Here is a 27548-nt window from a genome sequence, read left to right as displayed (position 1 = left end):
CAGGTGGAACAGCATCCCACAGACTTTTCAAAAGGCAAGTTTCTGTTATTCCCGAAGGCATTTTTACAGGTGTTTTGTTTTGTTTTGTTAAACAATAAGTAAGGGCTCTGTGACTCTGGTCAGAGGTAGTTAGGAGCCGTATGGCTAAATTGTGGGGTCTAAGAGGGGCTTGCATCCCTGGTTTTGGCTCTTGTGTTAGGAAAAGACCATAGAGGATCAAGGATGAAAGCAGGGAGAACAGTCAAGAAGCTATTAGAAAATCCCAAGTGAGGGGCACCTGGGTGGCTCAGTGGGTTAAAGCCTCTACCTTCGGCTCAGGTCATGATCCCAGGGATCAAGCCGTGCATCGGGCTCTCTGCTCAGCAAGGAGCCTGCTTCCTCCTCTCTCTCTGCCTGCCTCTCTGCCTACTTGTGATCTCTGTCTGTCAAATAAATAAATAAAATCTTTTAAAAATAGAAAAAGAAAGAAAGAAAATCCCAAGTGAGATTCTACACAAGGATGGTAGCAAGATGGTGTTGGATTCTGGGTGTACATTGAAGGTAGTGCTGACAAGACTTGCTAATAGATAGTTAAGACCTGAAGTTTCAGAGAAAGAATCCAAGGTGACTCCAGGTTTCTGGCCTGAGTAACTGGAACAGTGGAATGGCCATTTAGTAAAATGGGGAAGAAGGAGGGAGAAGCAGTTTTGTCCGGAAAGATGAGCTCGATTCTGAGCGCCACATCTTCAGCCTGATAGGCCTTTTGAATATCCCCCAAGGAACTATACAGGAAGCAGTTGGATATTTGGGGAGTATGGAGGATGGGTCGAGACCTGAACTGTAAATTTGGGAGTCCTGAGATTGCAGTTGGTATTTAAAGTCATGAGACTGCGTGAAAGCACACAGGGAGTAAGCATAGCTAGAAGAGGGGTTGCAGGACCCAGCCTGGGAGGAATAAAGGTGAGACTACAGGTAGCCTGGAGAATCCACAGGCATGACTGGCCTCATCACATGCTTCTGGCAGGTCAGGGAGGGTGAGGAGTGGGATTTGACCTTTGGATTGAACAATGTGGAGATCACTGATGGGATTGGGAAGAATAGATCATTGATGGGCTTGGGAAGAATAGTTTCAGTAGGCCTGAAGGGGAGAGGGTTCATGAGAGCCTGCCTGGGGGAAGAGAAATTAGAAAATAGACCACTCTTTTGAGGAGTCTGGAAAGGAAAGAACTCGAGAATTAGCTGGATGCCAAAGTGGTCTAGTGGTGGCTTGCTCAAAAATCTGATTTATTCCTTTCAGAAAGCATTTCTGTGACCCTAATCTTTTCCACCCAACTTTTTATTTTTGACAAATACCAAATGACGGAAAAGGTAGATACTGTAGTCACTAGTTTAACCCATTGCTAACATCTTGCCACATTTGCTTTCTCTAAGTATATCAATACATTTCTCACATTTCCTGAGTGGCTTTAAAGTTGCAGACATAAAAGTTAACTCTAAATACTTCAGCTTCTGTCTCCTAAAATTAAGGCGTTCTCCTACATAATCACAATATCATCTTATCCACGACATTGAATATTGATCTAATATCTAAAGTACAGTTCATATTCAAACCATAGATTATTGCTATTTTACGGGCAGGTCTAGGGTCCAATCAGAGGTTGTATCCCTGAAGAGATTTGCTTTTGAGGATGGGAGAAATAGTAGCACATTCATATGCTGCTTTAGAAAACCTAGTAGAGGGTGAAAATCTATGTGCAGAAGGGGGAATTTGCCAGTGATAAGCTTGAGAAGGTCAGAGACGATGGGATGTGTCCATCGTTGGGAGTGACTTCTGATTGAAGAGAGCGCGGACACTTTATTCAAAGTAGCCAGAGAGAAGGCAGAGCCTGTGGGCAGGTGGGTGGGTAGATGGGGAAGGAGCTTGGGAAAATTCTCTTTTGATCGCTTTTATTTTCTTGGTGAAATAGGAAGAATGGTATTCAGCTGAGAGGAAGGAAAGGAGAAGAGGTGTTACAGGTTTAAGGAAAGAAGGTAATGAGGTCGTCATCTGAGACTTTCCACTTCAGACTAGGGATGCATATTGCCAAGCGCACACAAAGACTTTGCTAAGGGTGCACATTTATAGATAGTCCTGAGGGAATCCTTCTGTAGGCCCTCAGCTTCCATAGCTAACTCTTCGCAGAAACTAATGTGCTTGAGACAGTAGGCTTCCTCCCACTTGGAAGGAAAAGGTAGACCCTCCCCTGTCTCAGATCAGATTTAAGTATATCACCCCTTAGGTTTTCCCTGCCTCTTGTCTACTAGTTGATTTTATTATTCCTCTTTCCCTTGTTGCTCTTTCATTCATTGTTCTTTCATCCATCCTGCTTCCAGAAGTAGAATGCCCTTCTTAAAGAGCCCTTCACTGCAAATTCCCGTAGATCATGATCCTCCTTGAGCATTGCCACGTCGTTGTTTCCAGTTTTAGCTTCTCCAGTGTGTCTCTATTTCTCTTTTCCCTGACCCATACCTCCCATCTGTTTTCCTGCCTCTTCTCTGATTGTCTCCTTTTCTCTGGTTTTCAGGTTTGGTCACAGTGGCGGGAACAGCTCCTACAGGTCCAGAGGGAGAGACGGAAAATGGTCTTGGCAGTGAAACACCATCAGCACTGGCAAAAGTGTAAATCCCTGAAGGCCTGGCTCAAATACTTGGGGGCCCGAAGAGTGAAGAGACAGCGGAGGGGTGAGCAGAAGGTCCCAGGCTCTAGAGATAGAGGGGCACGTCACAATTTCCACTCTTGCTCTGCCAGTGTTGCAAATTTATTTAGAAGAGATACAATCATATTATGCCACAAATTTGGCGGGGTGGGGGGAAGAGATCAAGGAGAAACATACATCATCTTCAATTCACATTTAAGTTATTTCCTTCTGGCCTTCTCTTCCACACATATTTTTTTCCTTTTTTTTTTATTTTCTTTTTCTTTTTCTTTTCTTTTCTTTTTTTTTAAGATTTTATTTATTTATTTATTTATTTATTTATTTATTTATTAGAGAGATAGAGAAGGGGAGGGAGGGAGCAGGAGCTGGAGGAAAGGCAGAAGGACTGGGAGAAGCAGTCTCCCCTCCCCACTGAGCCGGGAGCCTGACGCAGCTCCATCCCAGGACCTGAGCCAAAAACAGATATTAAACTGACTGAGCCACCCAGGCACCCCCCCCTTGTTTTTTAAGATTTTATTTATTACGTATATTTTCTCAATAGGATTTAATTCTCCTATAAGTAGTGTGATTATTATGATTAATATGATACTTAAAACTTTGTATCTTGCTTTTTTTCCTCCACAACTAACAATATTTCCTATATTTTTAAGTAGTCTTCATAAATTTTTTTTTATTGTCTGCATTTTGTGGAATGGTCTACCTTAATATGCTATCTAGCCATCCTTCTATTGACATTTGGATTGTTTCTGTGTCTCCCCAGTGATGCAATCCATGTGATTTATGATGTTGATTTTTTTTTTTTTAAGATTTTATTTATTTGTCAGTGAGTGCAAGCACAGCAGAGGGAGAAGCAGACTCCCTGCTGACCAAGAAGCCCAATGGAATTTAATCCCAGGACCCTGGGATCATGACCCGAACCCAAGGCAGAGGTTTAACCAACTGAGCCATCGAGGCATCCCTGATTTTTTTTTTTTTAACACTATTCTTACAGCTTAGTTTCCTAGTTAGTGTTTGTACGTGATAATACATAGGTCACAATTGTTGGTACTTTTTGTACTTTGGTTTCTGGAGCCCACACAGAAGTGAGTGAAGCGGTGTGCTAGACGCTGGCTGGCTTTCACCTCCGCCTCCCTGCAGAAACCTCCTGGGTTGCCAGGCCAGCACTGTCTCTTGGGAGAGTTTGAATGTGTCTGTTTGAAGATAATGGCCAAAGACCCACTGTCTGGTTGCCCAAGCCTGGAAGCTGAAGACCTTAAGCTCTTTAGTGTGATAAGCTGTAGACTAATGTGCCTCTCATTTCAGCATCGAATTCCAGGACCAATTCCTCCCACTTCCTGGACTTAAGTTAGTTCATCAGACCATTGGCTAATTAGTGTTAAAAGCAGGGGACCCTGGCAGCCAGGATCAGCCTGGCTGAAAGCTAGCAAACACCTTTGCCAGCATGGTGACCAAGTTGTGTCATTGACCTCACTCCCCAAAGTCCTACCCGAGAGACAAAGAGTAAGAGTCAAAAGTAAGAGTCATCTTTGAAAGCAGCAGCTGCCATTCCGGCTCCTCAGTAGCTAACTAGAAGCCTCAACTCTTTGCTATAACTGATTTTATAGCATCTCTTCCCTAAAATAACAGACCTTTTCTCTTGGAAAGAAGAGGTATAACTAAGAGCTTCCAAATAGCCCTCCCATGCCTAAACAGACTCTGATTTTAGGATGCTTTGTAAGAACAGCCTTGAATCCCTGCTGTCCGCTGGTAGTAGGGTACAGCTTATCTGAAAGATGCTTCCAGCTCATCTCAACCTTGCAGGGGGCTGCACGTGGTGATTTTCTTTGTTGCAGAGATGGCTGAGCGATTCTACCGGGTCACTGTGCTCCAGACACGCTTCTGTGACTGGCAGTGGGCCTGGGAGCGGAAGGAGAGCTTGTACGCCCAGCAAGCCAGGGTGGAGGGGCTGGCCCGGAGGATGGCTCTGAGGCGGGCATTCACTCACTGGAAACACTGTATCCTTTTCATCTGTCCCTCCCCCCACCCCCTAGCCTCTTCAGCCACCACAGCAGGGCCTCCCTGGAGCTCAGCAGCCTGTAAAACAAAGGGCTGGGGATATGTAGGAAACCATTACTGAACAATGGAAGGTGGTCCTGATGTCTGTTGATTTCTTTTTAAAATGTTTCTGTTTAACTGGAAGTATACTTTCAAAACAGTATGTATAACATACATTTACAGTTTAACGAATAGTAATAAAATGAACACCCATATACTCACCACCCAACGTAAAAATTAGAACATTGCTAATACCCTATCTGCTCATTCCTGATTGCATTCCCTTTTCTCCCCTTCGGAGAGGTAATCCCACTGTCCTGAATTTTACATTGTCATTTCGTTGCTTTTCTCTACCCACTAGGTGGTCTTTTTTTTTTCAGCCCTAACGTTATGACCGTAGCTTCCATTGTCTTTTACCACATGCGGACGTTACGCGTTATCTCTTTAATCCTCAAAATAACCCGGTGGAGTAGATGACACTATCCCCGTTTTACAGATGAGGAAACAGAGATTCAGGGGTTTAAATGATTGCCAAAGTCATGGGTGATCATTGGCCGAGCTGGGAGTTTTGGACCTGGGCCTTTGGCACTAGACACGTGCTACACTAGGTGCCCAGCTATGCAGATTTGGACCACCCTCGATGTCCATCCACACGTTCATCTGTTCTGCAGACTCTTGCTTTGTTTTAGCCTCCTGCCTAAGTTCTGAAATATAAGGAAGCTCAGAGGTAAATGGTAGTTGGTTGTCTGTGGGGTAAAGAGACATGAAAACAGGGCTTCACAATGTGGTGCAGAAAGTGCTGTCATAAAGGTCCGTATCACGTCCTGCGGGAGCTACTGTGCAGATTCGAGCTTTGTCCTAGAGGGTGACAAGGTCACCTAGCAGAGAAGTTGGGGAGGGTGTTGCAGGTGGAAGGAATGGCATTTACGCAGGTAGAGGTGAGGAAAAGACCCAGGGACAGCGAGGGGGGGGGGTCTGTTGTGAGTCGAGGGGCATAGATGGCGGTAGGGCAGCGCGGGCGGAGGCGGGCTGGGGCAGCTTGTAGCACCCTGTGTACGGTGGTTGGAAGCTTGGGCTTTCTCCTAATGGCACTGGGGAACCCCTGGAGGTGTGTAAGAAGAGAAGTGGTGTGGCAGGTTTGTACGTGAGGGGACAGACTGGGTTACAGGGGCAAAGCCAGCTCAGGGGGAGCAGTTACGCAAGGCTCTCACCAGTCTGTGTGAGGGGCAAGTCGGATGTCCTGCGGGGCACTGGGCACGGGAACAGAAGAGCCGGAGATACTTCAGAGGGGAGCTGATGGACTTGGCAGCCCAGTAGATGGAGGGAGTGGAGTAAAAACTACACGGTTTTTACCTGAAACATTGGACTGGGTTGTGGCACCCAACAGAGGCTGCAGGAAGACAGGAATGCTTTAGATGGCATGATTTGGAAATGTTTACTGTAATCTGTGGCAATTTATCTTAACTGTTTTTGCCTGTCATCAAATGGGCATCAGTGGGGAGAAAGGCAAGGACAACTCTTCGATAAGCAACTCAATTTCCCTTTGCTTCCTCTTCTCTGGGTCATCAGGAGGAGACAGGTGGACGGCAGCCCACCTGTTATCCCCCACAGCCAAGACCCTTCTGCTGGGTCCCTAGGATTGCAGTGTGTGGGGATGGGGACATTTTTGAGATGAGGGGCCTTCACTCCCTGCCAGACATGCTGCTGTGTGCTGAAGAAGCATCCCAGTGGAAGGTGGCGGAAGAACACAGGAGGCACAGCTTGCTGGTAAGTGTGTGAAAGCCTCCTGAGGCTCTTTTTTCTTTGCAGGAACTGCCAAAATTTGAGTGGTTAATATTTAACAGCACAACTGGCCAAAGTCCTAAGATGTGAAGGTACCATGTTCAAGAAGCTGGGGGGAGAAATCACTCTATGAACTATAAAGTATGTGATAAGGAGAATGCAACCTTTTAATAGAAAGCCTGTCTACACAGAGTAGCCATACTTAGCAGCCTTGCTCAGGCCTTCACGTTTGGAGGACCCAGGCACACAGCGGGCTGTTCAGGTGTATCTGGTTGTGGGATTAGCTTCACTCATGAAGCCCTGCTCTATTCCAAGTGTCCCTGTTTTCATGGGTGGGATCAGAAGGTTCTGGAGATATAAGGGAATCTTGGAGGTGATCTAGTCCTGCATTTTTTTTTTTTATCCACATGGTCGGCCTCCTTTTTATTTATTTATTTATTTTTGAAGATTTTATGTTTAATTGATCTCTACACCCAACATGGGACTTGAACTCACAACTCTCAGATCAAGGGTCACATGCTCTACTGACTGAGCCAGCCAGGTCCCCCTTCATTTTTTTTTTTTAAGTAACCTCTACCCCCAACATGGAGCTCGAACTCATCACCCCCAGGGCAGACTCCCTTTTTATTTTTATTTTTTTTAATCAATTTTTAAAATTTATTTTCAGCATAACAGTATTCACTGTTTTTTGTACCACACCCAGTGCTCCATGCAGTCCGTGCCCTCTCTAATACCCACCACCTGGTTCCCCCAACCTCCCACCCCCCACCTCTTCAAACCCTTCAGATTGTTTTTCAGAGTCCATAGTCTCTCATTGTTCACCTCCCCTTCCAATTTCCCCCAACTGCCTTCTCCTAACTCCCCATGTCCTCCATGCTATTTGTTATGCTCCCTTTTTAATGTTGGGAGCCTCATCTGTAAAATTGATCAAAGTAGATGCTGTGGGTGAAGCATCTACTGCTGCTTTTCCCGACCCTTACCACATGAGGAGGTCTTCAGACACATTCAGGGGCCTTGGGTTCTACAAAGCACAATATGGAAACCCCTGATCGCTTCACTTCTGTCTCAGAAGACTGGAACCCAGGGCACTGGAGAAAAGGCTTTACTTAGGTCACATGCGAGGCAGTGTAGATGGAGCTGGAGGCAGTCCCACGCGTCTTGCCACTGCCCCAACCCCCCCTACTGACTCAACCCCCCCTACTCAGCACTTCCTTCTCTACCTTCTATTCTGCTCGTGCAAAACTACATTTGGAATTGCATAAGTGTGCACACTGGACACCCCCACCCCACTGCCAACATGGCTTTAAAAAGAAAACAAACAAAAAAACCCCCACCATAATCTAAAAGTCTTTTCCTGAGAGGCAGAGTTGATATCTTTAACCTTTGTCTGTCGTGTTCTTGTCTGGGCCACGGGGATCTCTCCTGGTCAGAGGTGATGGTGTGTTTGTCCCAGGGCAGTATCGGTGGATAGCCAGGGAGCAGTTCAACAGCTACTTATTAAGTGCCTACTGTGTATCAGACTCCCAGGTGAATCCTAAAGCAGAGAAACATTCCAGGATCCAGGAGCAGCTGTGAATATCCGTGCCCGGGCCTCTCCCTACTGTACTCGGGTTCTGCTCTTACTGGTACACACGCTGCTGATTTGTAACTGCTTGTGTCCTTCCTTCTATTCACAGCACTTCTGTTTTCGAGCCCTGAAAGATAATGTGACGCATGCCCATCTCCAGCAAATAAGAAAGAACCTCGCTCACCAGCAGCATGACATCATGGTGAGGGTCATCTGTATGGAGGAAGCTCATGTCCATTATCTTTTCTTTTTTAACCTTTGTGCCTCAAGGTTTGCCCAAACCTTTCAGACTCCAAAACCTTAGTGTCCATTTTCTCTGGCTACCCCTACCAGCTGGTAGAGGAACCCTTGGTTTTTCCTAGTTTAATCCGTTTTTTAATCTGTTTGCTAAGAAACTTGATAGTTGACTCAGAGGTCAGGGACTGTGGATTCCAACCCTGACCTGGGGAGTACACATTGAGTTTTGCATTCCAGGCGGCTTTGGTTGTATTTGCACTACTATAAGTCTCTTGTCTTCAGTGGTTGATTTACCTGAGGGCAGCAAACATTCTATCTCTACTTATAGATCATGTTTTTGGGTGTAGGAGGATGTTTTTTTTGTTTTGCTTTGTTTTTCATTATGAAAATGTTCAAATGTGGGGCGCCTGGGTGGCTCAGTGGATTAAGCCGCTGCCTTCGGCTCAGGTCATGATCTCAGGGTCCTGGGATCGAGTCCCGCATCGGGCTCTCTGCTCAGCAGGGTGCCTGCTTCCCTCTCTCTCTCTCTGCCTGCCTCTCCGTCTACTTGTGATCTCTCTCTGTCAAATAAATAAATAAAATCTTAAAAAAAAAAAAAAGAAAGAAAATGTTCAAATGTATGGAAAAATTTAAGAATAGTAGAATAAACACCTTATACTTACCATCTCAATTCAAATATTAGCCAATTGTTAATATTTACTCCTTTTTTTTTTTTGCTGAATCATTTCAAAGTAAGTGACAGACATCGTGACACATTATGCCTAAACATCTCAGCCTGCGTTGTCCAAAAATCACATTTTCCTTCATAACCACAGTATCGTTACCATCCCTAACAAAATGAACAGTAATTCCCTAATCTTATCCAATACCCTGCCCATATCCAAATTTTCACAGTTCCCCCCGAAATGTTCCGTTTTAAACCAGGACTCAGCCAAAGGCTGATTACTTACTGTATCTGGTTATGTCTTATGAGGCTCTTAATAACAGTGTCCCCTCTCCACTTCTTTTGTTTAATACGTTTATTCTTTAATTGTGGCAAAATACACATAACAATTTATCATCTTAACCATCGTTAAGAGGACAGTTCGGTGACACAAAGCACATGCACATTGTGCAATCCTCACCACCATCCATCTCCAGAACCTGTTTCATCTTGCAAAACTGAAACTCTGTCCCCATTAAACAATAACTTCTCATTCTCCTCCTCTCCCCTGCCCCCCAGCAGCTGGCTGTCACCTTTCTCCTTTCTGTCTCTGTGAACCTGACCACTTCAGGGATCTCATATTTACATGCCCTTTTGTGCGTGGCTTATTCCACTTAATGTACTGTATACTTCTTTTTTTCAGTGACACTGATTTTTGGAAAAGGAAGGCCAGCTATTTGGCATTATATAATATTCCATATTCTCAGTTTATCTGTTTCCATTTGATGTCATTTGATTTTTCCTTTTTTAAATGTCATTCCTATAAATTAGAAGTTTGATCTAAGGGCTTGATTAGATTGAAGTTAAGCACTTTTTTTTTTGGCAAGACTACATCAGGAGCAGTCAGAGGTGATAAGATCAGTTTTAAGTTTTAAAATGGCATCATTGGGGCGCCTGGGTGGCTCAGTCGTTGGGCGTCTCCCTTCAGCTCAGGTCATGACCCCGGGGTCCTGAGATCGAGCCCCGCATCGGGCTTCTTGCTCCTTGGGGGGGCCTGCTTCTCCCTCTCCCACTCTACCTGCTTGTGTTCCCTCTCTTGCTATGTCTCTCTCTGTCAAATGAATAAATAACATCTTTAAAAAATAAAAATAAAATGGCATTGTCGGGGTGCCTGAGTGGCTTAGTGGGTTAAAGCCTCTGCCTTTGGCTCGGGTCATGATCCCAGGGTCCTGGGATTGAGCCCTGCGTCGGGCTCTCTGCTCAGCATGGAGCCTGCTTCGCCCCCTCTCTTTGCCTGCCTCTCTGCCTACTTGTGATTTCTCTCTCTGTGTGTCAAATGAATAAATAAAATCTTTTTAAAAAAAATTAAAAAGGGGCGCCTGGGTGGCTCAGTGGGTTAAAGCCTCTGCCTTCAGCTCAGGTCGTGGTCTCAGGGTCCTGGGATCGAGCCCCACATCAGGCTCTCTGCTCAGCAGGGAGTCTGCTTCCCCCTCTCTCTCTGCCTGCCTCTCTGCCTACTTGTGCTCTCTGTGTCAAATAAATAAATAAAATCTTTAGGAAAAAAAAAAGTAAAAAATAAAAAATAAACAAAATGGCATTGTCTTCTATGAGGCCCAGATGAGGAATAGCTTGAGCATCTTGATTCTGATTTCCGTAGATGGGGAAATTCATCTTTTTGCCTTTTATGTTGGCCTAGAATAGCTCCATATAACTTAGCCACAATTATTTTGTAAGCCTGTTATATGTCGGTTACTCTAAATTGAGGTATAATTCCTCCTCTGTCAGAGCTAATAGTCTCTCGGTGCAAGGATTTGCTAATAGGTTAGGAGAGATCATTTCACCTTTTGCCTTAATAATTAAACTTCCATTTCCTTTCTGTCTTGCTTCAGCTGCTGCACAGATTCTGGGACCTCTGGCAGTCTCGGATTGAGCAGAGGGAAGAGAGAGCACAGCTTCCCTCACTGTGTGCTGCCCAGGACCACTGCAGGTAGGGGCTTGGCCTTCTCCTTGTGCTCTCCAGGGACTGACTGTTCTGTAGGAGAGAGCACTTACCCTTCTGTGCGGTGCTGGCGAGCTTCAGAAAGGCCCTGCTATAGAGCAGTGGTTCCTAAGCTTGTGTTTCCCTTTTGACTGATTAGATGAGAGGTAGAATAGAGATGTTTGTACTGGTTCTTGGTCACCATAGTTCGGAATATGTGCCAGCTAGCTCCCTGCCTCAGAGTTTCAGGCTTTAGTGACATTCACATCTTAGAATTCAAGCACTGATAGTGTTAAAAAGCGGGCTCAGGCAAGTGGCTTATTCTGGAAGAGTGGAGAGTGCCCCAAATTTTAAATAAAAGCACCACATGTCTATAAGGAAAACTCAATGTATAGGAAGGTAGGTATAAAGTGAAAAATAAAAGTTGCTTGGATCCCTCCCTCTGATCCCTTAGTCTTATTTCAGAAGTAACTACGCTTCACTTTTCTCCCTGCCGGAAATATTCAGTATACCCTCCCTGCAGCCAATAAGTCAATCAATTGAATTCACATAGAGGTCCCGTTTTGGAGCATTTTTTTAATGAGTCGGTGAGAATCTCCGTATTTAACTATATTTGGAGTTACTAGGGTCAATCATTATTTTAAATCCTGGTTTACAGAACTGAAGGCAGTTCTCACTCTGGATATCACTTTGGTGGAAGGAGCTTGTCACAGACCCAGGTGGTCCTAACACAAGCCCCAGAGTTTGGTCATAAAACCAGAAAGTTCATGATAGGGGATTTCGTACATATTACCTAGGTTCCAGAGACACTGTGCTTGGTGGTCTAATTAGGTTTATAAGAAAATTGTCAAAATTTGGGGGCAAGCCATAGTCCGAAATCAGTGGCTGACAGATATTGTGTTGAATGATAGGTTCTTTTTCCCCCTGTCCTAGAATGAAACTGACAGGATGCCTTCAACGCTGAAGATGTAACTACACCCAGATTTTTTGGCCTTAAAAACAAACAACATTTTTAAAACCCACACCTGGACATGCAGTAGGCAGTATGTGTTATGTTATGTGTTTTATTTCAGAATAACATTGCTACGCAAGTGTATCAAATCATGGTCACAGTATATTCAGAAGAGAAGATACAAGCAGGTATGGAGTAAGTTCATAGTGAGTAACTCCACAGGCTTACGTTGTCGGAGCCATTTACTTTGGAAAGATTCTTGGAAAAGACCTTTGCTAAGAGGTCTTGGTGCTGCTGTGAAAAACTCAAAGATATTTCCCCCAGTTCCCTCTAGTGATACTGGAAAGTCTGCGTCAGCCCCCTTCCTTCACGTGCTGTGAATACGCAGCCATTCCATTCACATCGTTACTCATTTACTCTATTAGTTAGCCAGCCTTTAGGAAATACTGGGGAAAGTGTAGAACATAGTGCCACGTTCTCAGTGCTGAACGGTGTGAGGCCGGTACCCATAGCAGGCGGGAGGACATGGGGATCAGGCTGGCGAGTTAGGAAAAGGCAGATTGAGGAAGGATGCAGTTCCATTTTTTAGAAAAGCTTTATTTAAGTGATGTCTACATCTGACATGGGGCTCCAGCTCACAACCCTGAGATCAGGAGTCACATCCTCTTCTGACTGAGCCAGCCAGGAGCCCTGGCTTCAGTTCCGTTTAAGACTCACTGAGGAGCGTCTGGGTGGCTCAGTCGGTTAAGCATCTGTCTTTGGCTCAGGTCGTGATCCTAGGGTCCTGGGCTCGAGCCCTGTATCTAGCTCCCTGCTCCACAGGGAGTCTGCTTCTCCCTCTGCCTGCTGCTCCCCCTGCTTGTGCTCTTTCTCTCTCTCTCTCTCTGACAAATAAAAAAATAAAGAAAAGAAAAAAAGAAGGAAAGACTCACTGAGCAGCTGCTGTGCCTCAGATACTGTGCTAAGCACTGGGGCTTAGCTGTGATGGAAAGCAGACAAAATTCCTCCTCCCACAGGCCTTGTAATTTAGCCCCAGGATGGCAATTAAGTGCAATATTGCAGGCCAGCTCAAATGATGGCCGCAGCTGTCTAGAGTGCTGAACCGAGAAGGGTTTGGAGGCCACCTTTAGGCTTGGGGGCATTTGTGTTCAACTGGTAGTGTCTGCACGGGCCTTGTAGGGGTTAGCGTGCTGCCTGGGCCTGGTTTTGGCCCTCCCTGGTGAAACAGGGAGATGAAAGCCAAACTCCTGCCTCCCCCACCCCCACCTCCATCTGTCGCTTAGAGTCTAACATGAGAATCTAAAGAATTTGGCTGTTTACTCATAGTGTTGAGAGAGAATCTGAATTTTCTAGTAAGGTGTATAAAATCCTGTGGGAGGCGGCCTCTGGTTAATTTCTGTACCCTTCCCTGTTACCTACTTCTTCGTTCCTTCACAGCTGTGCTCTGGCCAGTTAAGCTGCCAGTCCTTCCCTGAATGTGCTTCTCACTGTACATGCGGTTCTCTGTCCCTCTTGGCCCTTTTGGCTCTGGTGTTACCCCATCCCCCGGCCCCCTGTGTGGCTTTGTCAGTGTATTCTGTGCCTAGGTGTTCTCAGCCCCTCTCCCTGCCAGTCTGTGAGCTACTTGAGGGTAGACCCTGTCTCTCTCTTCTCCTTAGCACTGTGTGGACAGAGGGTAGGTGCCACTAATACTTACATGACTGAATGAACGAACGAGTGAACAGCCAGATAAACTGCCATGGGTTGCTACTGAGTTTTTCTGAAGGATCATCTCTGTTCTTGGCATCTGGGCGGTGCCAACCCAGGACATGGCTTGCCTTCCACACCTGGAAAATGGTTAGAATTGCTGCGTTCTTTGACATTCCTTTGGATGACGTGACTCTTTCTGAAAGGACGTTGCTACTTGGTTTCTTAAACCCATTTAATGTAAGCTCAGCAGAAGGTAGAGACCATTTAGAAAAGGAAACTGAGTGCCAGGGTCAAAAGATTGTGTTTATTCAAGGTGGAAAAGAAGCAGAGTCTCTTAATTTCCCCCTGGAAAAAGAGCCCCTGACCCTGGGGCCCAGCAGTGGTGGAAGGTCAAAGGTCAGTGTTCTTATCTCTCCACACTGCTCTTGCATGGCCTGCATCATATAGAAGGTCTGAAAAATAGTAAGAGCCCTGTTTACTTCTGGGAGGTTTTTTTTGTTTTTTGGGTTTTTTTCCCAGATCTTTTGCTAAGCTTCTGACTGTCATCTAAGGAGATGACATCAGAGAACATCAAGTTCGCTAAAGAGAACATCAGTTCTTTCTATTTCAGGAAAAGATAAAGATATTTTTTATTGTGGGTCTCTTTCTTTTTAAAAAGTAATACGTAGAGAATGGCAAAACGTTTGCCAGTTATTGAAGCTGGATGTTAAGTTCATGGGGATTCGTTATACTGTTGCTTCTACTTTTATTTACATTTGAAAATGTAAATGCCCAAAAGCAATATATAGACATTGTAATTTGAGATGTGTAGGAAGAGATAAAAGAAAAAAATTATAACACCCGTAATCTTAAATTACATTTGGTGAGTAAATTTGGTATCTTTTTTCCTCCATGTGCGTGGGAGTATGTATACCATATGTTCACACACACACAGATGCTTACTGTTCAGTTATCTGTTGCTATGTGAAAAAAATCACCCCGAACTCAGTAGCTTAAAACAACAAGCGTGTTATTATGCTTATGGGTTCTGGGGCGCCTGGGTGGCTCAGTGAGTTAAAGCCTCTGCCTTTGGCTCAGGTCATGATCCCAGGGTCCTGGGATCGAGCCCCACATCAGGCTCTTTGCTCAGCAGGGAGCCTGCTTCCCCCCCCCCCTCTCTCCCTGCCTCTCTGCCTACTTGTGATTGGTGTCTGTCAAATAAATGAATAAAATCTTAAAAAAAATAAAATAAAAACAGATGACCCTTTATACTTATGGGTTCTGTGGGTCAGAAATTGAAACAAGACATCACAATAATGGCTGGTCTCTGCTCCATGATTATTGGGGCCTCAGCTGGGAAGATTCTAATGGCAGGAGGTTAGCATTCTCTAGAAGTTTCTTCACTCACATGGCTGGTTCCTGGACTGGAATAACTCGCGAAGAGTGGGCACATCTGGGACTATTAACCAGAGAACCTACATTGGGCCTCTCCAAGAGGCTTGGATTGCCTTTGAGCATAGTGGCCTCAGGGTAGTCAGACTTACTGTGTTGCTGCTCACTCCAAAAGTGTCTCAGTGAACATACAGAGCTGTATGGCCCTTTATGACCCAGTAGCTCATATGGTCACTTTCACCATTCTCTACTGGTCAAAGCAATCACTGTCCTGCCCAGATTCAAGGGGAAGGGACTTCTCAGGGAAGGAGGAAATCCAAAGAATTTGAGGTCCTATTTTAAAAAGCACCGCCATATATATATGCTTTTATCCCCACAAAGTTTTGGATCATGGAAGCATGTATATATTTTTATGTCAGTTGTCTATCTTCCTACTGATAAACAGTAAAATAGTAGTAGCCTTTTGTAATTACAGCAAAATCAAAAGATATATTACAGCATGGGAACAATGTTGATAATACACATGAGAAAGGATTGATAAATTTCTTAAGATTCAAAAAGCCTATGTATATCACTGAGTCAAACACTAGCAGTCAGAGAGTGAAACAGGCAGTGGGTATGAACACTTAGTTCATAGGACAAAACACTTAGATACATCCATGTATATACACATGTGTATACACACACACAAATAGGTAGAGATGCTTAAACTTTTTAATTAGAGTAAAAATTTCTTACCCATCATATTTCATTTTTCACCTATCATGTAGATAAAGATTAAAAATAATGATTTTAATCATTTTCTCAGTTTAGTGTAGAAAACAACCCTCCCTCTAGAATGTGACCCTGAAAGGTTTTTTTTTTTTTTTTTTAAACTTTATTTATTTATTTGACAGATCACAAGTAGGCAGAGAGGCAGGCAAAGAGAGAGGGGGAAGCAGGCTCCTCACTGAGCAGAGAGCCTGAAGTGGGGCTCGATCCCAGGACCCTGCAATCATGACCTCAGCCGAAGGCAGAGGCTTAACCCACTGAGCCACCCAGGGCCGCCACCCTCTCCCCCACTTTTTTTTTTTTTTAATAATGTAAAGTACAAATAAAGGTCATTCTGTTCACTGTAGTGGCTGCGGTCCAGAGCAGACAGTCACTTCCAGCAGAGAGCCCTTCCTGCAGCCTTCCACGCATGGAGAAGATTCTGGCGATGGCACCATCAGGAAAGTGTTCTCATTGCGAGAGCAGCACGCTTTCACAGGTATGCCATGCCACTCCTGTCTGGGCAGGCTTCTCGGGCTTCTGCTCCCCACACAGCCATTGGTGGTGGTGTTCAGCCTCCCAGCCTCCCAGGCCCTGGTTCTTCCTGGTTTTTCAATTATGTGGGCTCATTGATTTCATCTAGCAGGAAAAGCCAGCCAGTATTTCCCCTGGGAAAGCTTTTGCTCAACTTTATTGCAAATGCTTTCAGAGCAGCCTGAGTTCTATGCCCCTGTCCTCAGTGCAAGCCAGTGTGAGCTCCATGAATGCTGCCCATTAGCGTTCTGGATCAGAGCGTGGTTGGACCTTGCATTGCCCTGGCAGGCATTCTTGAGTGTGATTTCCCTGAAATGCTTGCTTCCTGTTCTGCTAGACCTGGCTTTTTGAAGTCTTGAAATACAGTTGTCAACAAAATTAAGACGGGCAAGGAGCAGAGCTATGTCTTTTTAGCTCCCACAGAGCCAAACTTGCCCAAAGCAGGTCCTTGCTGCGTGTTGGCAGAAAGCAACAAAGAAATTACTCATCGCCAACTGTATGTCTGCCCCTGTGGTGGGCATGCTGTGATGGGAGAAGGGAAACAAATACATAAGCTCATTCGCCTGTGACGTCAGCAACTTCATTAATAATTTCCTTCTCATAGCAGTCCCGAGAGAACAGGTTCAAGATGACTAATGACTCCCCCATGTAAAGCAACCAGTAAGTGGCAGAGCCAGAGTTTAAATTCAGATCTCCTTGACACCAGGGACTTTCTGCTAGATGAAAAGGAAGATCTTTTTGATGACTCTGTAGAAACTTTGAATCTTTGTGAGGAAGTAAAACTGATACACAAGAAACAATTGAAGGACACTTCCAGAGAAGGGATCCTCATGTCCTCACTTAGGTCAGCCCTGAGTTCTTCTAGAGCTACTGAGGAAAGTCCCTGGAGGAAGGCATGCTGTGAGCCTGGGGATGAGGATGGATGGCAGGAGTGGGCAGGATGAGGAGGGCCAGGCTGAGGGGCTTGCCTGAGCCTATAAAAAAGATAACAGATAAATGTTTGAGCAAGTGCACGTAACTAGTAAACTGATGGTTTTGGAGATTGGCTGAGAACAGTTCCCATCAATTTAGGACAGAGACGAGAGGGAGGGACGTGGGAGGCACGCTGGGAGAAGTTGCAGTGGTCTTGACTTCGAAAGAGTGTGAATGCTAATCTGAGGGGATCAGCCAGAACTCTGAGAGTCCTTCACACAAAATCCAAGGAGAAGCTTTTACAGGGTAGCTGTGGGGAATTGGAGGCTGGCAAAGAGAGTGACTTCACCTTTACCTACTTTCTGTACTGAGGTCTGGTTTAAGATTCCATTGGAAAAATGGCTTTACTACTTAACACACACGCACTCCTTCATTTCTTCTGCAAAGTCATGATTGACTCTGTTACTTCTTTTATTTTTTTGGCATGCCATAGGGATTTTCAAAAGTTGAGGGTTCTCATAACAGACTCAATCTCAGAGAACAAACTGAGGGTTGCTGGAGGGGAGGGGAGGGGAAGGCTGGGTGGGAGGGATAGGGCGGTTGGGTGATGGCCATTGGGGAGGGTATGTGCTATGGTGAGAGCTGTGAATTGTGTAAGACTGATGAATCACAGACCTGTACCCCTGAAACAAATAATGCATTATATGTTAAAAAAATATTAAGGGCTCTTTCAAAATAGCCAAGAGGTGTTTCCAAGAGGATTTTTGTTGGGGATCATTCTTGAGACAAAAGGGTGGTGGGTGGGGTACTTGGGTGGCTCAGTGGGTTGAGTCTCTGCCTTCAGGTCAGATCATGATCTTGGGGTCCTGGGATCAAGCCCCGCATTGGGCTCCCTGCTCAGCGGGGAGCCTGCTCCCCCCTTCTCTCTCTGCCTGCCTCTCTGCCTACTTGTAATCTCTGTCAAATAAATAAAATCTGTAAAAAAAAAAAAAAAAGGGTGGTGGGTGAATTGGAGACAGGGTGTAGCCAGGAGGTTTGAGGGAGAACCAGGGCCTGATCTGGATTTGGCCTGATCTGGATTTTATCTTGTTTTGGTTGAGTTGGCTCTTTTTAGAAAACTGAAGTTTTTTTAGGTTCCTGCCTTCAGCTCATGAGGGAGCAGAGTGATGGGGAGCCTGGCTTGGAAGCTGGAGAGCCCTGAGTTCAGACCCTTGCTCCACATTGCTGGCTCCCTAACCCAGAGCAGGCCACTTGGTCTCTCTGAGCCTGTTTCCTCAGATGTAAAATGGAGATGGGTTGATGTAATAGTCCTGTTTCATAGGGTTGTCATGAAAAGTGAAATAATGCCTGTGGAATACAAGCAGAACGGCAGTACAGAATATCAGCCTTCCCCACCAATCCCTAGTGATTTGTGACTCTTAAAGTAAATGAATATTCATAGGTTCGGTTTGGAGTTTAGCAAATCAGAGTTCCCCCAAAATATATATGTTCTATCTTTCCATAATTCTTAGGGTATTTGTTTAATATTTTAGGAATGTGGACAGAATTTATAGTGGGGTCTCATGAATTATGACCAAAAATGGTAGTTTCTTAACCTACCAGTAAAATAGTATACTGAGAATGTCTTTTAGTATGCTGATTTGTCTTTTGTTTTTTTTAATTGAGCCTGAAGTTCATAGTGAAAGGCACAGGTGTTAAGTAAACAGTTTGGTGAGTTTTTACAAATTGGATACCTGGATAATCAACAGCCCAGTCAAGGTCTTAGAACATTTCTATCACCCCAGAAAGTTCCCTCATGCCCCCTTCCAGTCAATTTGCTCCTCCCCCCATCCACCACCATAGGTAACCACTGCTTTGGTTACTGTCATCCATCCCAGGTTAATTTTGCCTGTTTTTGAACTTTAAGTGATGGGATCATACAGTAGGTGTTCTGTCGTGTCTGGCTTCTTCTGAAGTTCAGCATAATGTTTTTGAGATTGACCCCTGTTGTTGGGTAGGAGTTCAGTCTTCGCTGAGTTGTATTGAATGAATATAAGGCAATATTTTCACCCCTTTTAACGTGGGTTGTTTCCAGTTTGAGGCCATTATGAGTAAATCTGCAATGAACATTTAAGCGGGTTATGTTTTCATTTCTCTTGGGTGGAAACCTAGAAGCGGACTCTGGCTCTCAGGTGGGGACATGCTTCCTCTTACAGGGGGTCACATCATTTTACACCCACCAGCAGATAGAATGCTGGTTGTTCCACCTCCTCATCAACATCTGGTTTTGACTGTCTTTTTTTTTTAATTATTTTTATTAACATATAATGTATTATTTTCTCCAGGGTACAGGTTTATGAATCATCAGTCTTACACAGTTCACAGCACTCACCGTAGCACATACCCTCCCCAATGTCCACAACCCAGCCACCTTCTCCCTACCCCCCCGCCCAGCAACCCTCAGTTTGTTTTGTGAGATTAAGAGTCTCTTATGGTTGGTTTTGTTTTTTTTTTAAGATTTTATTTATTTATTTGACAGAGAGAGCACAAGTAGGCAGAACAGCAGGCAGAGAGAGAGGGGGAAGCAGGCTCCCTGCTGAGCAGAGAGCCCGATGCAATGTGGGGCTTGATCCCAAGACCCTGAGATCATGACCTGAGCGGAAGGCAGAGGCTTAACCCACTGAGCCACCCAGGTGCCCCGAGTCTCTTACGGTTTTTGACTGTCTTTTTAACTGAGCCATTCTGGTGGATGTGGAGTTCCATCTCATTTCCCTGCTGACTAATAATATGGAGCATTTTTTTTTTTTTAAAGATTTTATTTATTTATTTGACAGAGAGAGATCACAAGTAGACAGAGAGGCAGGCAGAGAGAGAGAGAGAGAGGGAAGCAGGCTCCCCGCCGAGCAGAGAGCCCGATGCGGGACTCGATCCCAGGACCCTGAGATCATGACCTGAGCCAAAGGCAGCGGCTTAACCCACTGAGCCACTCAGGCGCCCCCAAATATGGAGCATTTTTTAAGGCCTAATCAGCCAGGATCAAAATCCTGTAGTTGGTAGTACCAAGTCAGATTGATTGCCTTGAAGGAAGGAATTCCAGAGGAATTCTGGATTGGTGCTGTTCCTGAGGGAAAGGAATTTGTAGAGTTTGAATCCTACGAAAGGATTCTGAAGGGGGGGAAGAGAAACAGGGATTGGTTTTGGATTGCTTGCTATTTCTGAGGCAAAGGTAGGAGGGATGAGAAATGGGGTTCACTAGGGAGTACAGTTATGTGTACCCTCAGGAATAAGTGAAAACAGCAAAGCTTGTCTGGGGCATCGTTGGCAAAGAAGCAGTAACCACTCCGAAGGTATTTTACAGCTGTTGCCTGGCATTTTACAGCTGCTGCCTGGCCTTTGGAGAAACCATGTTTCCTCGTAGCTGGCTTTATCAGTGTCTGTCCTGATCTAACAAATGGTTAGGCTGCTTTTCCTCTTTTCTGAGTGAAATCAGTTTGAGCTAATTTTCTTTCTTTGAATTCCAGACAGATTTTGACTGATTCAACCTTTACCATGTGCTTATTGACCATTTGTATATCTTCTTTTGTGAAGTGTCTATTTAGTTCTTTCCGCTACCTTTTAAAAAAATTGGGTTTTGTGTCTTTTTAAAAAATTATTGATTTTTCAAAGTTCTTTATATATTCTTTGTTGGATATATGTATTGAAATATTTTCTTCCAGGGTCGCCTGGGTGGCTCAGTGAGTTAAGCATCTGACTCTTGGTTTTGGCTCAGATCATCATCTCAGGGTCTTGAGATCAAGTCCAGTGTTGTGCTCTGAGCTCAGTGGGGAGTCTGCTTGAGATTCTCTCTTCCTCCCCCACTCTCCCTCCCCATGTTAGCATGCTCTCTCTGTGTCTCTCTCTCAAATAATAAATCTTTAAAAAAAGGAAAAAGAAGAACATTTTCTTTTGGTAATGTGGCTTACATTTTCATTTTCTCACAGTATTTTTTTCGAGAGCAAAGTGGTTTTATATATATATATATGGAAATGATCACGAGGTGGGGATCTATATATTAGCTAATATATATATTGAAATAAATTAACAGTATTTTTTTGGTGAGCAGAAATGTTTAGTTTGGTTACAGTCCAGTTCATCACATTTTTTTCTAATCATAAAAGATTAGTGATTTGGGGGTTTTCTCTAAAATATATTTGCCTACAGCCAGGATCTTGAAAGATATTTTCCAATATTTTCTCTGGAAGCTTTATATTAAGTTTTACCATTTACATTTAGGTCTGTGATCATCCTGAATTTTTTCCATATATGGTATGAGGTAAGAGCCAAGGATTGTTTTTTTCTGTTTTTCAGGTTTTTCCTTTTTGTTGAAAAGACTTTTTTCATCCCCCCCATTGAATTGCCTTGGCATCTTTACTGAAAATCAGTTGTCCTTCTAAGTTTGTATCTATGTTTGGACAACTTTCTCTTCTGTTTCATTTATCTGTTTGTTTATCCTTATGCCATTATCACACTCTCCTGATTTTTGTATCTTGATAGCAAGTTTTGAAATTGGTTCTTCAACTTTATTCCTCCTGGGATTTTCTTTTATTTGTTTGGGATTGCACTTAATCTGTATAGACATTTAGGGGAGATCGGACATCTCAGACTTACTGAGTCTTCCATAAATGAACATACACTTCTCCATTTATGCAGTTTTTCTTTAATTTTTCTCAGTGTTTTATAACTTTGCATAGAAGTTTTGTATATATATTGTTCAATTTATTCCTAAAGACCTTTTTTTTGATACTCTTGTGAATAGAATTATTTTTTAAATCCATTCACTGTTTGTCCTAGTATATAGAAATACAGCTGAAACTTTTGTTCTGTGACCTTTCTAAATTTACTTAATGGTTTGAGTTTTTTTTTTAATGACATAGAGTTTTCTGCATAAATAATCCTGTCATATGCAAATAAGGACAACTTACTTTATCCTTTCCAGTCTGTAGGCTTTTATTTCTGTCTTCATTAGCTAGCATCTCTAATGAAGTATTGAATGGAGGTAATGAGAGGATACATACTTGTCTTTTTTCCAATCTGAGGGGGAAAACAAAAGCAGTCAGTATTTCACATTGAGTATTTTTGTAGATAACCCTTTATCGGATTGAGAATGTTGCCCTCTATTCATAGTTTGTTGAGAATTTTTATTATGAAGGGTGGTTAAATTTTGTCAGATGCTTTTTCTGCATTTATTAAGATGATCATATGGTTTTCCTGATTTCACATATTAGATCAGCCCTGTATTCCTGAGATAAACCCCACTTGGCCATGATATATTATCTTTTTCACATGTTGTTGATTTTTATTTTAAGATCTTATTTATTTATTTGACAGAGAGGGATCACAAGTAGGCAGAGAGGCAGGCAGAGAGAGAGGAGGAAGCAGGATCCTGGCCCAGCAGAGAGCCCGATGTGGGGCTCAATTCCAGGACCCTGAGACCATGACCTGAGCCGAAGGCAGAAGCTTAACCCACTGAGCCACCCAGGCACCCCAAGTGTTGCTGATTTTGATCTGTTAATGTTTTCTTAAAAATTTTTTACATGTATTTTCATGAGGGATAGTGGTTTTAGTTTTCTGGTATTTAAATTTGTTATGGAATTTGCTAGTGAAATTATCTGGACCTAGAGTTTCCTTTACGGAAAGGTTTTTGATTACAGATATAATTTTGAAAATAGATACAGAGGGGGTGCCTGGGTGGCTCAGTGGGTTAGGCCTCTGCCTTCAGCTCAGGTCTTGATCTCAGGGTCCTGGGATCGAGCCCTGCATCAGGCTCTCTGCTCCGCTTGGAGCCTGCTTCCAGCCCCCTCTCTCTCTGCCTGCTGTTCTACCTATTGGTGATCTCTTTCTCTGTCAAATAAATTAATAAAATCTTAAAAAAAAAAAAAAAGAAAAGAAAATAGATACAGAGCTACCAAGAGTTTCTTTTCATGTTAGTTTTGGTAAGCTCTGTTTTTCAAGGAATTTTTCATTCTATCCAAGGTGTTAAATATATTGGCAAAAAGCTTTCATGAAAGTGCCTTAATATACTTTTAATGTCTGTAGAATCTCTGATGATACCTCCTTGTACATTCCTGATTTTGGTAATTTGTATCTTTTTCTCTTTATTCTTTAAATTTTATTTATTTATTTCCCAGAGAGAGAGGGAGTGAGAGAGGGAACACAAGCAGGGGTAGCAGAAGAGGGAGAAACAGGCTTCCTGCCAAGCAGGGAGCCTGATGCAGGGCTCGATCCCAGGACCCTGGAATTATGACCTGAGACTGAGCCACCCAGGTGCCCTTTTCTCTTTATGCTTGATCAGTCTTGCAAGGAGTTATCATGGGTTATTTTTTTTAACTTTTGCTTTGCTAATTTTCTTATTGTATATTTTTCTTACATTGATTCTAGCTCTTTATTTTGTATCTTTCTACTTACTTTGGATTTAATATGCCTTCCTTTTTTTTTTTTTTAATATTAAGACGGAAGCACAAGGACGCCTGGGTGGCTCAGTGGGTTAAGCCTCTGCCTTCAGCTCAGATCATGATCCCAGGGTCCTGGGATCGAGTCTCGCATTGGGCTCTCTGCTCACCGGGGAGCCTGCTTCCCCCCGCCCCCCGACCCCGTCTGTCTCTCTGCCTACTTGTGAACTCTCTCTCTGTCAAATAAATTAAAAAAAAAAAAAAAAAAAGATGGAAGCACAAATCACCCATTTTATTTTTAGAGTTTATTTTATTTTATTTTATTTTATTTTTAGCAATCTTTATACCCAACATGGGGCATGAACTCACAACCCTAGATCAAGAGATTCTGCTCCTACAGCTGAGCCAACCAGCATGCCCACCCATTCTTTTGTTATTGGCAGTAAATTATGAATTTTAAATCTTTCTCTTGTGAAAATTTTAAGCTGTAAGGTTTCCCTCCGCTTTAGCTTTATCCCACAAATTCTGACATGCTGTATTTTTATTATCATTCAACTAAAAATATATTCTGATTTCCTTTGTGACTTCTTTCTTGACCTGTGGTTTATTTAGAGATATGTTATTTGAGGGGCACCTAGGTGGCTCAGTGGGTTAAGCCTCTGCCTTCAGCTCAGGTCATGGTCTCAGGGTTCTGGGATTGAGCCCCACATCGGGCTCTCTGCTCAGTGGGGAGCCTACTTCCCCCCGCCCCTGCCTGCCTCTCTGCCTGCTTGTGATCTCTCTCCCTCTCTGTCAAATAAATAAATAAAATCTTTTAAAAAAAGAAATCTGTTATTTAATATTCAAATAGGAATTTTCTTGATACATTATTGTTTTTAATTATTACTTAATCCATTGTGGCTAGAAAGCACCTTATATAACTTTAGTTTTTGAAATATATTAACATGTTTTACAGCCGAATATATGTGGTCTGTTTTGGTGCACCTTCCATGTGTACTTTATTTTTTCCCGTGTGTATTTTAAAAGGATATTTATACTATACTTGTTGGATACAGTGTTCTATAAATGTCTGTTAGGACAAGTTGGTTGGTAGTCATCTTCAAATTTTCTGTATCCTTATAGGTTTTTGTTTGTTGTTGGGTTTTGTTTGTTTTTTTTCCTGGTTATTTCGTATTTTATTGGACTTATTACATTTCACCATTTGAGACATAAAGCTAACATAAGACTAAGAATGTAGAATAGGAAAGTGGGAGAAACCATCCACAAATTTGAGTCAACTTGAAAAGTCCATAAATCTTTGTGTTTGAATTGAAGGAAAAATCTGTTCAGAGCTGAAGGGAGGTCCTTGGTTTTTAACAAAAATCTCCTAAAGCCTTTATTAATACAAGAGTCAGTTTATGGAAAAACTCCAAATTGTGCAAAATCCCATTAGGCAGGAGAAATGGGCAGGATAGAAGGACATGGGCAGTGGGGGCAACCAGGCTGGAAGAGAACTGTAGAGGCAGAGGTTAGTGTGTTCACTCAGTCAAAGCCCTGGCTTTCCAGTCAGTCTCCAGGATGCAGATGCTTTCCTCAGGCAAGGTATTTGTTTGTTTTTTAAATATTTTATTTATTTATTTGAGAGAGAGAGATAGCAAGAGTGAGCATAAAGCAGGGTGGGAGAGAGAGAAGCAGGCTCCCAACTGAGCAGGGAGCCCTATGTGGGACTCGATCCCAGGACCCCAGGATCATGACCTGAGCTGAAGGCAGACAGTCAACCAACTGAACCACCCCCCACCTTAGTTTTTTTGTTTGTCTATTTTTTCTGTCGATTACTAGAGAGAAGTGTTAAAATTCTCTAGCTATGATTATGGGTTTTCTATTTTTCCTGGTAATACTACCAGTTTTACTTCATGTGTTTGGAATCTCTGTTAATTGGTCCATGTACAGTTTAGATTGTTATGTTTTCCTCATGAACTGTCCCTTTTTATCATTTTGAAATGAACCTCCTTATTTTTGGTAATATTTCGTTTCTCAAAGCCTGCTTTGACTTTTATTAAAATATCCTCAGCAGCTTTGTTTGTATTTATAGTTTATGTGGTTTACCTTTCCCTCTATTTGTCTTCATATTTAATAAAGCTTTCCTCCTGTGTCTTTTTTTTTTTATCTAGTCTGACAATCTCTGTTTTTTTCTTTTATTTATTTATTTATTTATTTGAGAGAGAGTGAGCAAGTGAGCATGAATGGGTTGGGATGGGTAGAGAGAGAGGGAGAGCCTCCCAGGCAGTCTCCACACCAAGCATGGAGCCCAGCTTGGGGCAGATCCCGTAACACTGAGCTCACAACCCAAGCCAAAGCTGAGTCAGATGCTCAACTGACTGCACCACCTAGGCATTCCTGAAATCTCTGCTTTTTAATTAAAGTGTGTGGTTCATTTACATTTAATGTAATTGGTGTGGTTGGGCTGAAGCCTACATCTGTTTTTTGTTCTCTGTTTCCCCTTTTCTGCCCTATTTATTTAGAATCTTTTAATATTACATTTTATTTCCTGCATTGGCTTTTTTTGCCTTTTGTATTTTGTATTTATCATTATTTTATTTTATTTTTAAACGTTTTATTTATTTGATAGAGCAGGGAGAGAGAGAGAGAGCACAAGCAGCGGGAGCAACAGGCAGAGAGAGGAAGAAGCAGACTCCCCACTGAGCAGGGAGCCCAATGCAGGGCTTGATCCCAGGACCCCAGGATCTTGACCTCAGCTGAAGGCAGACACTCAGCTGACTGAATCACCCAGGTGCCCCTCTTTTGTATTTTTTTTTCTAAAGATTTTATTTATTTATTTGACACAGAGAGAGATCACAAGTAGGCAGAGCAGTAGACAGAGGGAGAGGGAGAAGCAGGCTCCCTACTGAGCAGAGCCTGATGTGGGGCTTGATCCCAGGACTCTGGGATCATGACATGAGCCGCAGGCAGACACTTAACCGACTTAGCCACCCAGGCACCCTTCTTTTGTATAGAAATTAACAATACACATTGTTAGACTTACTACAGTTCTATTCAGTTCTGTTGCACCACTTCATATTAAATATAAGAACATAAAAACTGTAGAATTCCTTTCCTCCCCATCATTTTTTTTTAAGATTTTATTTATTTATTTGACAGAGATCATAAGCAGACAGAGAGGCAGGCAGAGAGAGAAGCAGGCTCCCTGCTGAGCAGAGAGCCCGATGTGGGGCTGGATCCCACCCATGAGACCATGACCTGAGCCGAAGGCAGAGGTTTAACCCACTGAGCCACCCAGGTGCCCTGTCTTTTCGCATTTTTATACTATAAGTCAGCTGGAGAGAAATTATCTCAGCTTTTGTTCATAGTTGTTTCACTCTTGGTCTCATTTTTAAAGGACCTTTTCCTGGATATAAAACAATGAGTTTCTCTACCCCTCACTCCTGAATCAGTCAATCTATCTGTCTAGCTTTCTTCTCATATATATATATATATATATATATATATATATATATATATATATATATAATTTTTTTTTTTTAAAGATTCATTCAGGAGCGAGAAAGTGAATGAGCATAGGAGGGGCAGAAGGAGAGGGAGAAGCAGACTCCCCACTGAACAGGGATCCCTATGTGGGGCTTGATCCGAGGACTCTGAACCAAAGGCAGACCCTTAACCATCTGAGCCACTCAGAAGCCCTCCTAAGTCTTTTAAAGACATTCTTCCCTTGTCTTCTGGCCTCCATTATTTCTGGTATAAAGGCACCCATCATTTGTATCATTGGGGTATCATCATTACCCTAAATGTAATCTGTCTCTCTTCTTTTGCTTTTAAGATGTTTTTGTTTATCTTTGGGTTTTTGTTTTGTTTTATTTTAAAGATTTTATTTACTTAGGAGCACCTGGGTGGCTCAGTGGGTTAAGCCTCTGCCTTCAGCTTAGGTCATGATCCCGTGGTCCTGGGATTGAGTCCTGCATCGGGCTCCCTGCTCATCGGGGAGCCTGCTTCCTCCTCTCTCTCTGCCTGCCTCTCTGACTA

The 27548-nt window shown here is 43.2% G+C and overlaps 1 protein-coding gene across 16 annotated transcripts in view; it reads left to right on the top strand.

Annotated features, from left to right (window-relative positions):
* SFI1 (SFI1 centrin binding protein) overlaps positions 1 to 27548 on the top strand; it is a 104987-nt gene that overhangs the window by 62186 nt on the left and 15253 nt on the right. For 15 of the 16 annotated variants that reach the window (XM_047696888.1, XM_047696885.1, XM_047696889.1 and 12 more), the window contains 7 exons: positions 2544 to 2700; positions 4508 to 4669; positions 6406 to 6476; positions 8168 to 8260; positions 10828 to 10925; positions 11990 to 12056; positions 16047 to 16177. In XM_047696888.1, the coding sequence (XP_047552844.1) occupies positions 2544 to 2700; positions 4508 to 4669; positions 6406 to 6476; positions 8168 to 8260; positions 10828 to 10925; positions 11990 to 12056; positions 16047 to 16177 (779 nt within the window). The remainder of the gene's footprint in view (positions 1 to 2543; positions 2701 to 4507; positions 4670 to 6405; positions 6477 to 8167; positions 8261 to 10827; positions 10926 to 11989; positions 12057 to 16046; positions 16178 to 27548) is intronic. The other variant, XM_047696894.1, reaches the window with a different exon arrangement.

The sequence above is a fragment of the Lutra lutra genome, chromosome 12, assembly GCF_902655055.1.
Source record: "Lutra lutra chromosome 12, mLutLut1.2, whole genome shotgun sequence".
Classification (NCBI taxonomy): domain Eukaryota; kingdom Metazoa; phylum Chordata; class Mammalia; order Carnivora; family Mustelidae; genus Lutra; species Lutra lutra.
Note: the sequence above shows the minus strand (reverse complement) of the source record. Positions and strands in the feature narration are given on the sequence as shown.